Consider the following 12,187-nt stretch of genomic DNA (forward strand, 5'->3'; position numbering starts at 1 on the left):
TAATCTCAACCTTATCATTCGAATTTTGTGTACTGTTATAAAGACTTTGGAGCCTCTAAGTATTATATCCAGCTAGGTTCAAGATTTGTCTTTTATGGGGCGCCTGGGTGGCGCAGTCGGTTAAGTGCCCGACTTCAGCCAGGTCACGATCTCGCGGTCCGGGAGTTCGAGCCCCTCGTCAGGCTCTGGGCTGATGGCTCAGAGCCTGAAGCCTGTTTCCGATTCTGTGTCTCCCTCTCTCTCTGCCCCTCCCCCGTTCATGCTCTGTCTCTCTCTGTCCCAAAAATAAATAAATGTTGAAAAAAAAATTTTTTTAAAAGATTTGTCTTTTGTGAGTCCCTGAATACTGCTTCCGTTTATTCTGCTTACCATGTATTACTTGATGTCTAACAGGGTTTTACCAGTTAATTTGCTTGTTTTCCTCCTCTTCGGCACTATTCAGTCTAAAACTGTCCCAACCAGATAAGACAGTTCCTAGGAAAACACACACAGGTGTATTCTACCTCTCCCTCCATATTCTCCCAAACTCAGTGCAAGATGATGATTATATCAACTGCAAGCTTTTCTTCCTAAGCTTTTAAATTAGTGCATTTATAATGATGATAAATAAAAACTATAGCTGTAGCCAGAAGGGATTGATAGGGCCAAATATGGAAGAATTAATATAAATTTAATACTTTGATTAAAAAAAAAACACCTTTAGTTGAGCTCATCCTTTCCCTTAGTTCTTTAGTAAGGAGACATACACTATTACCATGTTGATAAAAAGTTATTTGTTTTCAACTCAATGTATCTGTGATCATAATTTTTTTCTTTAGAAGTGGAAAACACTGAATCATTCAAATTCACTCAATTGTGTATTCCACTCTGAATTATGAGATAACTAGCATCAATCAATTCCACACATATTAATGTTTATCTTACACACAGAAAAATAAGTTCTAAGTTTTACAAGCTCTAAGTTGAAAAACTACAATGTAGAAGAAACATGTCACTAGAGAAGTCAAGAATTTATATTCAAAATGCAAGAATACCCGAAAAATGTGTAATTTGTTTAAATTGGGATATGTAACACATATGTTAACTAGTTTGAATAGCAATTTATATCCACTCTGGCCTACATATCATATCTTAACTCCAAAGAAGTAATAAAAGACAGCAATACAAGAAAGTGACAACATGGGGGCGCCTGGGTGGCGCAGTCGGTTAAGCGTCCGACTTCAGCCAGGTCACGATCTCGCGGTCCGTCAGTTCGAGCCCCGCGTCAGGCTCTGGGCTGATGGCTCAGAGCCTGGAGCCTGTTTCCGATTCTGTGTCTCCCTCTCTCTCTGCCCCTCCCCCGTTCATGCTCTGTCTCTCTCTGCCCCAAAAATAAATAAACGTTGGAAAAAAAAAAAAAAAAAAGAAAGTGACAACATGTAATAATGAAAGAAAATCACAAAATGAACCATAAACACAATTTGCTGAAGAAACCTGCATAGTATACAGCATGTAGGACTGCATACTTTTTGAATAATTAATATTCTTAAGAAAAGAATGGGTAAAAATGTATTACTCAATATAAAGGAATACAACGAGGCGCACCTGGGTGGCTCAGTCAGTTGAGAGACCCACTTCGGCTCAGGTCATGATCTCATGGTTTGTGAGTTTGAGCCCCACGTCAGGCTCTGTGCTGACAGCTCAGAGCCTGGAGCCTGCTTCAGATTCTGTGTCTCCCTCTCTCTCTGCCCCTCCCTCACTCATGCTCTCTCTCTCTCTCTCAGAAATAAACAAACATTAAAAAAAATAATAAAAAAAAATAAAGGAAAACAATGAGTCACTGAACACACTATTCTGTGCAAATGTATTAATTCTGCAATAACTGGAATGCTCACATATTTCTGCTAAATAGTTTTGTGGTTAAAATCAGTTATAAAAAGTAAATAGAAGGGTTCTTGGGTGCCTCAGTCGGTTGAGCATCTGACTTTGGCTCAGGTCATGACCTTGCAATTCATAAGTTCGAGCCCCACATCAGGCTCACTTCTGTCAGGGCAGAGCCCGCTTTGGATCCTCTGTCTCCCTCGCTCTCTGCCCCTCCCCTGCTCATGCTCACTCGCTCACTCTCTCTCTCAAAAATGAATAAATATTTTTTAAAAAGTAAATAAAGTTTAAGCAGAATTAGAAATATTCTGTTTCTAATATAGAATATAAATACTTCATAAGTATTCAATAACTATTAAATGGATATGTTAAAATGATCACTTAAGTGATAAAAATGGAAAAAACAAATTTTAATGTCAAAATATAAACTTTGAGATGAAGAACTTGGTGGTAAGATATATAACCGCACTTAGAAAATATGCTTCATATTTCTATTTTTATTACTCAAACACTGCAACTTTTTATGAGTTACTTAGCTTTCGGAAGTCGGTTTCTTGCTACCAAAACTGGATTCAGAAAATGACCTATCCGTGAAAAACGCTTTGATGATTCACTAGAAAATGATTTTATGTGTTTATAAACCTCTGTACTTCATCATCATCCCCTTTATTCTATTAGTTCAGCCATCTTGTCATCGACAGAGATACTATTTAAAAACACTCTACTCTTTTTCACCTCCCAGCTCTTTGTCATTCAACCAGTTTCAACAAGTCGTAAGTTAATCTTCGGCCTTTTGGAGGCTAATAAACATAGAATTTGCTACAACATACTTTGCTCAACCAAGGAGAGTGATGGTATAAGATATAATGTTCTGCTGACACTTTTAGATTCTTAGGGAAAAGACACCTTATACCCATAAATGAATATGTTTAGAACTCATTGTTATAATTTGAGATTACAGGGGTCATTCTCCCTATAATTCATTTAACAGTATTAACAAAGATAGTTTTATGTTTTCATGCCAGTTTTGACATACAAGAATGTTACAGTAATGACTACTATTATTTTTTTCACTTAACAAAGGAAAAAAGTTAAAATAAACATGAGGCCATTTCTCTCCCTTTTTCCATGGACTCCAGAAAATAAGAAGGTTCATCATAACTGAAATGATCCCATCCCAAGACCATTATAAAATGTATACAACTGCCCCAAAACATTTCTGAAGTCCTGGTCAAATCTCTTTCTCTGATCAACATGCCTCACACAGATCTAAAGCTCAATGAATATCTGCTACAGAATGAGGACCTTTAAAAAAAAAAAAAAAAAAAGACAGTCCTTTTAATGGCACAAGGAACACTGTTCTCTTCACTAAGTCTTCAAAAAGTGACTTAAACTAGTCACTTTACATATTGAAAATGAGAGAAATTCTCTGAAATCTCTACCTTTCAATTCCTTTAGAGGACTCCTGGCCTTTGGGATGTTTTTCATGTTCAAAGGCGCTAGGCTTTTATTACATAACTTCCCACAGAAGACTGAAACCATGTGATATTCTCAGCCCTGCTGACACAATAAATATTAAAAACTAAAAACATAAATAAAAGAGAGACAGTCCTATGATAAACTAACTTAATCAATAATTCCTTTTTTTCATCCATTCATTCAACATTATTAAGCAGCTTTAATAATGCCATGCTTTCAATCATCAATTATTCAATAAGTACACAACAAGTAGAAAATATGGTAAGGCATATTTTTACATCTCCATTTTTTGAGAAATTTCTAGCATGCATTTCACGTATAGTTTCATGCATTTAAATGACCTTACCTCTCTTACAGATAGCTGTGGTGGGAAGGAGACTGAAAATACCAAGTTGGTAAATTCAAAACCAGAGGCCTCAACTTTTTGGCACACCTAAAAAAGTATTACATAAAAGCATTTTTTTATTACATAAAACAGTATTCTATAAATTCTCAGGAATTGCTGCAAATTTTACACTAATCTTCATAACGTGGATTTTGGTCTAGGAGATCACACTACACTTCTAAACTTTCACCTTTGGGAATTCTCATAAACATCCTGAAATCAATATTTGCTAACTATAACCTGAACAACTGATATCACAAGGTTCAAAACAGCCAGGATTCACTTGCAGAACAATCTGTGGAACGTCAAAATAGTTTTCTATTAGATCACCTCCTAATTTAAAAAATATTTTTAAGCAAAATAAAGCCAAATTTGGCACTCCTGACAGCTAAGAAACAAAAGGCCATCCCACATTCAATCATGTACCTTCCACAAGACAGTAACACTTGTCATTTCAAGACACTAATAGGTATGACTAAGAGCTTTTCTCTAACTCCTAACTATGTTAAACAGCAGAAGGAAACTGCTATATTTTCTTCAGTTGAGTAGCACTCATGACAAACACAAGGACACATATTTCATTAATTTTCAGATATCTTGTTAATAACGTAATTTGAAAAGAGTTGGCTTGTTTTTTCAAAAAAATGTAAAAATGTTTTAATGATCCATTGGTGTTAAACAAGTTGAAGTGAATGGTATTGCTCCTTTGGATTCAAGAATTCTAGGCTTTAAGACTGAAAATTTCTACATAATTGCACATATAATAAAAAAACAGATTATTTACCTTTTTAATGAACTCTTTTTCACAGAATTCTTGAAGAATTCCTAGACATACATTGCATACATTTAAATTTGAGTTCTTAGAAGCAATGCTACCATCTTCCAAAATGGAGACCCTCCCCTCTCCATTTTGACTCAGATTATCAATCCCATCAATCCCATCTTCTAGTTCTTGTAGTCGAATTTTCTTGGGAGGTGGGTTTGGAACATCCGAAATTAATTCCTCTTTTTCAGTTTCCAAAAATTTCTGTAGTTCATTGAGCAACTCCTGGAAAGTTAATTTGGAAAAAAGTAATAACCTTTTGACAATGCCCTTAAGGTTAGGATGAAAACAGGAGTGAAATTACTATATATCACAGACTTATACAATGTTGATTTATATCAATTTTGGAGAAATCAATTAACCTTACTATCCAGCATTGGCTTTCTGGGGAATTTAAAAGAGAATTATCTGTAACTCCTCCAATATATGTGTGAATATTTTTCCAAAAGAGTTTCATATATCAGTGAAGCTAAAGTCCTAAATCTGAGGCAGAAAGGTTCCATTAACAAATTTATTACAGGTGTAACCCGTTTTACTGTGTTTCAGTTTATTCTGCTTTGCAGATACTGTGTGTTTACAAATTGAAGTTTTGTGGCAACCTTGCATCAAGCAAGTCTATCAGCACCATTTTTCCAACATTTGCTCACTTTGTGTCTCTGTGTCACATTTTAGTAATTTTCACAATATTTCAAGGCTTTCCATTATTATATTTTTTATAGTGATCTGTGACCAGGGATTATGACTCTCTGGAAGCTCAGCTGATGGTTAGCATTTTTTAGCAATAAATTATTTTTTAATTATGTACATTTTAGATATAATGCTATTACACACTTAAAAGACTACAGTATAGTGAAAACATAAGTTTCATATGCACTGGGAAACCAAAAAATTAATTTGACTCACTTCATTGTGATATTTGCTTTAGTTCGGTAATCTGGAACCAAATCTCTATATCTCTGAAGTATGCCTGTAATTTGGTTTGTAGTTATGTCATGAGGATCATTCACTTGCTAATTTTAGATTTTAAAAAAGCTTCGCTTCTAATTATTAACAAATAGAAATGCAAACTGAATTCTATTATTGCTAGGTTATTTAATAATCTCACAAGCACTAAAACCTCATTTGTACAATATTCATTTAATATGAATTCTGAAAAAATAGAGATTATACGTATATTAAGTAAAAATAATTTCAAGATGAATTACTAAACAAAGGTAAACAGATGCTGGCAATGCTGAAATTAGGCACCATAATTACAAAAACCATGTATGCATTAATTGAAAGAAGCCTTCTACTACACTCTGGTTTGCCTAATTTCTGTCACCCTTTGTAGTAGAATGTTAAAAGTTGCATTTCTTTGAAACTGTTCTCATATTTCAGGCATTCCATTCATCTAAAATCTCAGAGGACTTTTTTTTCTGTTTTGCCTAAATTAGACAGATTTTATTATTCAGTTTTTGAATAAATATACTTTTGAAATTCACTCAGGTTACAATTTACTGGCTCTAAAGAATAAAAAATCTTACACTCAAACAAATCTAATTTATTTTATTAAGACATTAGCTCCCCTATTTCATCTTTAACAGAAATATTCATATATACACACACATATAGGTATATTGTGACCTACACAAATGTTTATTACCTAAATTCTATAATGTCAGTATAACATAGTACATGTGTATGTGTACATAAATAGTAATATGACTAGAACAGATCAAAACCTAAGTATATTACAAAAAAAGTCTTCAAATATTTTCATATTTACATAAAATGATACAAATAAAAGTTGGTAGGACTAAGTGTCTTTATAAGATATATTTTTTAAATCTTACGACAAATGCATAGAATGATAAAATAATGTGTCTGAAAAAATGTGTAAGGAGTGTTATACAAAACCAGTCTTATTACTTTATAGTCACAGTGTGTATAAACGTATATACACATATATTAATCATCATAGCATATGTACCATTTTCAAAGTGTTTTCACATACTTTATTAGATACTGTCCCTTAAAATCCTGTGAGGTGGATGTTATCATCAATCCCATTTAGAGAGGAGAAAACTGAAGCTGGAACTGGGATTCAAATCCATGTCTTCTAGCTCCAAATTCTAGGCTTTGGATTCAGACAGATAGTTCATATCCTAGCTTGCTCACTTAATAGCTGTGTAAATTGGGCAGGTTGTTTACCTCTCTGTGCCTCAGTTTCTTCATCTGAAAATAGAGACAATCATAGTATGTACTTACCTGATAGGTTATTATTAGGATTAAATGAGAGCTTGACATATAATAATGTTATATGAACACTGGATATAATTATTATTTCCAAAATAATACAAAACAACTAATACATAAGGGAAATGACTTATATTTCTAACTCCTGAACAATTTTTAAAAACTGTAAAATGGGGTGCCTGGGCAGTTCAGTCGGTTAAGTGTCTGACTTCAGCTCAGGGTATGATCTCCAGTTTGTGAGTTTGAGCCCTGTATCAGGCTCTGTGCTGTCAGCATACAGCCTGCTTCAGATCTTCTGTCTCCCCTCCCTTATCCCCCACCCCCCACTCTCCCTCAAAAGTAAATAAACATGTAAAAAAATTGTCAATTGTAAGAAACAGAGTGTGCGTGTGCATATTACTGTTAATATAGGTATATATTCACATATATATAATTATTGTCTCTAAAAAGACCATCACTAGTAGAATCAAGTATATTTCACAAAATATGTTACATATTTTATGTGAAAGTATTGCTAGTCAAACCTCTGTATATTATCATAAATGTCAAAGATCCCTGTATATTATTTTTGTTGTTATTAATAGTAAAAAATGATGATGGTAAGCATTTACTTCTAGAGGGTTACAAATACCTATTTGTAAGTACAAATGGTAATACAGAAAACAGAAAAAGAAAAAAATGCAGCCAAATCCACACTTAATAGATCTTCCACTTAATAGAAGATCTCAGGACTGTCATTCTCCTGTCACATATATTACTAACATCTGGTTAGAAGTACTATTTTTTGATATCTGTCTACTCTTTGGGAGAAGTATATACAAACATTACATACACCAGGAATGTGCTTCACAAAGATCCCACTACATTAAGTGTCAGATATAATCACTTAAGAAGGAACTTACACTTTTATGGTCTAGTGGAAATTCCATAATTACCATTATCAGGAATTATTTTATTATAGTTTTTTTTTAATTTAATTAAGAGCTATGGATACTTTCCCCCAAATGTACAGGTATTCATTTTAGAATAGAGAAACTTTCTTTAGAAACAAAATGAAAGTACCTTGTAGGGACGTTTGTAAGGTGCATGAAAATCCACACCACAGAATCTGAAGATACATCTTGGACAGGTACCAGTACTGAGCAACAACTGGGCCACATGCTTATTTTCCTCAGTCAGTGGAAACATATTAAATAATTATAACTAGAAAGAAAGAAAAAGTAATGAATATCTTTCGTGTTTTACTTTCACAGACAAATATGTCACCTTTAGGGATAAAAACTAGCTTTAATTTGAAAACACTATTTCACACTCTTCAACAATATCCCTTTCATTTTATGCATATTTAAACATAAACTTGAAAGACATTTATTAGATGGATCAGGTAAAAGTTTCTAATTGTCAAGGAATTTAGCTTAGCATTCTGAATTATTGATAAAGTACGTCAATTTAACTAAATCAATCAAAAGAAATAAAAATAATCAAGAACAGTTGTCTCTGAGGAGGGTAATTCAAACAAAGAATGCAGAGTGAAATTTTGTTATTTTATACCATTCAGGGCTGTTTGGGAACACAGAGTAGTAAATTCAATAAATTTTCCCTGTTAGAAATTAAAAATGAGTTTGCTAGGAAAAAATAATCGGAGCAGTCTATATAATATTTTACTAGCCTTACTGATAGCTAAGCAGTCAAGTATTTAAAACAAATTGACCAGTAGATCTAAAAATGCCAATTATAGTTTGATGAAATAACTAAATGATAACCATTAGGAAAATGAGAAAAACCTGCTCCTCTGATGCACAAGTAAAACCTCCCCCCACCAAAAAAAAAAAAAAAACCCACAAATTACATGCAAAATAATTTAGAGTAACTATTATCTAACACAAGTTGCTACTTTTTGCAATTTGAATAAACTCCCTTAGAAACAAATACAAGAGAATGGGGTAAAATCCAATATAAAACTCTTATTGCCAAATAAAATTAAATTACTAAAATTAAATTACATAATCATTCTGTTTCTCAAATATAGATATTCTGATTATTGTACCACCTCATATTACTTTAAAATGAGGAACTGGCAATATTTTATAAAACAATAATTGCATGGCAGTATTGTGGGATGGTATAACTATGGTCATGCAGATAAAAAACAGTAGCATTTTTTGAGAGGCGCCTGGGTGGCTCAGTCAGTTAAGCATCCAACTTAGGCTCCAGTCATGATCTCACACTTCGTTGGTTTGAGCCCCAAATCGGACTCTGTGCTGACAGCTAAGAGCCTGGAGCCTGTTTCCATTGCTGTGTCTCCCTCTCTCTCTCTGCCCCTCCCCCACTCACACTCTGTGTTTGTGTTTGTGTGTGTGTGTGTGTGTGTCTCAAAAATAAATAAAACATTAAAAAAAAACAGTGGAACTTTTTAATTTGTGCAGTTTTATAATCCAAATGAACTTGCTTAAAATTTGTGGGAAGGTAAAGCTCTTACCAACTCCTTACTCTGAAGATGTGATTCTTAGAATTAGCTTGTTTTCCAACCCTTTAGAACCCACTCTTACTTGCAAGTTTTTAAATGTTCATGGACACTTAACAGCATACCCTTCACATAAAGAGTGAGGAAGGCAGGTAGAGTGTATCTTATACAGAACCCTTCACCATAAAAATCAGTTCAGCAGCCAGGACTACAAAAAACAGACTCCCTCTGGCTGAGTTCTAACTCAGGTGAATACAATATGGGAGCTGGTAGGCAGAAAGAGAAGAAACGCAGACATGCCTGGATACACCAGTGAGAACTTTGAGACACTGAGACTGAAGCTCTGATTTAGGGTTGCCTAAGTACATTTGGGCTCGAGGCCATTTTCATGAAATGACACAGAGTATTTGGAGAACACTTTGTACATAGAGAAACTCTGTGTGGTCATCATCATATAAGTGATATGAATTCCTTCCGCCAGTCCATTTAATCTGCTAGTTTGATAGTGACAAGGGGTGGCATTCACTGAGGGGCTGATTATCAGCATTTAAAGTATGTCCCTGATTGCACTCCCTTCCCAGAGAAACTATTTCTGTCTCACTCTTTTTGTCTCCTTTCCATTAGTTAAGGCCAAAGATTTCATTTAATTCAGAATTAATCTTTAACTCAGAGAAACAAACCCTCCTCCCTGATAAATAAGTGGATGAGTAAGTTCTTTAAAAGGTCACTTTGTATCAAAGATTTCCCTGGGGACTTAAGTTAAATATTTTTATTAAAATGGATGCTTTCTTAGGGGCACCTGGGTGGCTCATTCCGTTAATCTAACTCTTGATTTCTGCCCAGGTCATGATCTCACAGTTTGTGGATCAAACCCCACGTGGGCTTCTTGCTGACAGCGAGGAGACTGCTTGGGATTGATTCTCTTTCTCTCTCTCTCTCAAAACAAATAAATAAACTTAAAAACAAATGGATGCATTCTAAGAATAAGATCGTTCCATTTGCAACAACATGGACAGACCTAACAGTTTATTATGCTAACTGAAATAACTCCAACTAAGAAAGATAAATACCATATGATTTCACCTATAAGTGAAATTTAAAAAAAAAAATTTTTTTTTAACAAAAACAAAATGAGAAAAGAACAAATTGATGGTTGCCAGAGGGAAAGGGAGTGAGAAATACAGGCTTCCTTCGGTTATGGAATAAGTCTATGAAATAAGTCACGGGAATAAAAGGCAATGATATTATAATAGGTTGTAGGCTGACAGATGGTAGCTACACTTGTGAGCACGGAATATCAACATAGAGAAGTTGAATCACAATGTTTTACACCTGAAACTAGTGTAACACTGTCAAGTACACTAAAGTAAAAACAACTTTTTAATTGAAAAAAAAGGGGGGGAATGCTTTCTTTCCTTTGGCTCAAAGACTGTTTATTTCTCCAATAAGCACACTTAAAAGTAGCATGCAAAGTCAATGCATGACACATTACAATCTTTTGGCTCTGAGAAGTTCCCAAACCTGTTCCAGAATTAGGAAACCTCCTGCCCCACGTAATTTGAAGGTCTTAAAAGAGAAAACAAAACCCTCTCTTTGGCGTTTATGTGTTGCTAATGGAGCAGTCTTCCGAACCTCTCAAGATTATTTTCATTTAGCAACAATCTAGCAACTTCTCAAGCAAGTTGGCATGTTAACATTAAAAGGAGAAATGCGTTATGCCTTAAGGTTGGTTGTTTTATTTTGATGTACAGCACTGAAAGGATTTCATAAGACATCAGAAATAAGTTGTTTCATATAAGATTTATTATCTTTGAAAGCAAGCCCTGAGAAATGTATCCCATACTGTAAGGTTTTCATTGTTGGTTGCCTTTCTTAAGATTTTTTTTTTTTTTTTTTTTTTTTTTTTTTTTTTTTTTGCTTTTCGCTTGTTTTACAGACAGAATCGGAACAAGTCATTGCAACAGAACTTCCTCCCACGTGTCAGCGTCCCTACGGGTTTCGGGTCCCTTCTCCACAAAACAATGATACCTGGAGAGGACGATGGACTTTATTTTCACCTCTTGTACGACAACTGCAACCATTCGTTGCAAACAGAGAAGGGGCAAGGGCGAGTGAAAAAACACCAAAATGGCCAGACTGAGTCTCACATCCCGTGATCTTTTAACACTCATTTCCACAGAGAAGAGTGTCATTCGTCTCATGGGGGTGGGGAGAAGTGGATTTTCAGAACTTCATTGCTCTACCGTTACACTCAGCTGCAGAATGTACTCTAGTCTCGGAAATTCATCCAAGATCTAACCTCGAGTCTCTCCTTCGGCCAAGCAAGCCCTTATCCCCTTCAGTCAGGTCCAAGAAACTTCCCACTCACCCCTCCTTGCTAACAAGGTCGCTCCAGCAGAAAGGAAACGACCCCCTCCATCCAAACCTCTCCAGCGCCCAAGCCGCACTCCCACCCCTCGGACCTTCCAGCCTCACCTTCTCCCGCGACGCCGGAGCCTAAGGTTTAACCCCTTCCGGCTCCCAGAGGGAACGGGGAAGACTAAAGACAACGCACCTACTGCGTGTAGCAATTCTGTTCCCCGAGGAAACGAGAGCTTTAGAACGAAAGTACCAGGTCCTCTCGCAGGGCCTGAATGAACTCTCTCCCCTTCTCGTTTGTAGGGAAACCAGAAAAATTGCCTGGTGCACCGCCCCAACCCCTCACCCCATCCCCACCCCTTCTGGGGTAGGAGTCGGTGGGATCCAACACCCCGCCAGAGCCAGACTAGTCCCAGAGAAGCCTCCGTGGACTCCGACGTCTAGGAAGTTGTAGTCGCTGTTAGAAATATCGATGAGCCCTTAGCCTCAGGTTTAGAATGGAAATTCTTGCTTAAGCAAATAAAGAGAGTGTTCCCCACCCCCGTGGATTAGCCGCATCTTCCTATCCTCAAGTCCCAGC

At 35.7% G+C, this 12,187-nt stretch overlaps 1 protein-coding gene across 3 annotated transcripts in view; it reads right to left on the reverse strand.

Annotated features, from left to right (window-relative positions):
- The window catches only part of PUS10 (pseudouridine synthase 10), a 71,395-nt gene extending 59,615 nt beyond the window's left edge, over positions 1-11,780 (reverse strand). For 2 of the 3 annotated variants that reach the window (XR_003967781.1, XM_030310668.1), the window contains exons 1-5: positions 11,725-11,776; positions 7,848-7,988; positions 6,741-6,764; positions 4,509-4,772; positions 3,686-3,772 (exon numbers count right to left, since the gene is read on the reverse strand). Coding sequence is in view for 2 of the 3 variants with exons in the window: in XM_030310668.1 (XP_030166528.1) it covers positions 3,686-3,772; positions 4,509-4,772; positions 6,741-6,764; positions 7,848-7,973 (501 nt within the window). In the remaining variant the exon portion in view is untranslated. Of the gene's footprint in view, positions 1-3,685; positions 3,773-4,508; positions 4,773-6,740; positions 6,765-7,847; positions 7,989-11,724 lie in introns of all 3 variants that reach the window. The other variant, XM_030310669.2, reaches the window with a different exon arrangement.
- Between the last annotated feature and the right edge of the window lie 407 nt (positions 11,781-12,187).

This window comes from Lynx canadensis, chromosome A3 (assembly GCF_007474595.2).
Source record: "Lynx canadensis isolate LIC74 chromosome A3, mLynCan4.pri.v2, whole genome shotgun sequence".
In the NCBI taxonomy this organism is placed as follows: domain Eukaryota; kingdom Metazoa; phylum Chordata; class Mammalia; order Carnivora; family Felidae; genus Lynx; species Lynx canadensis.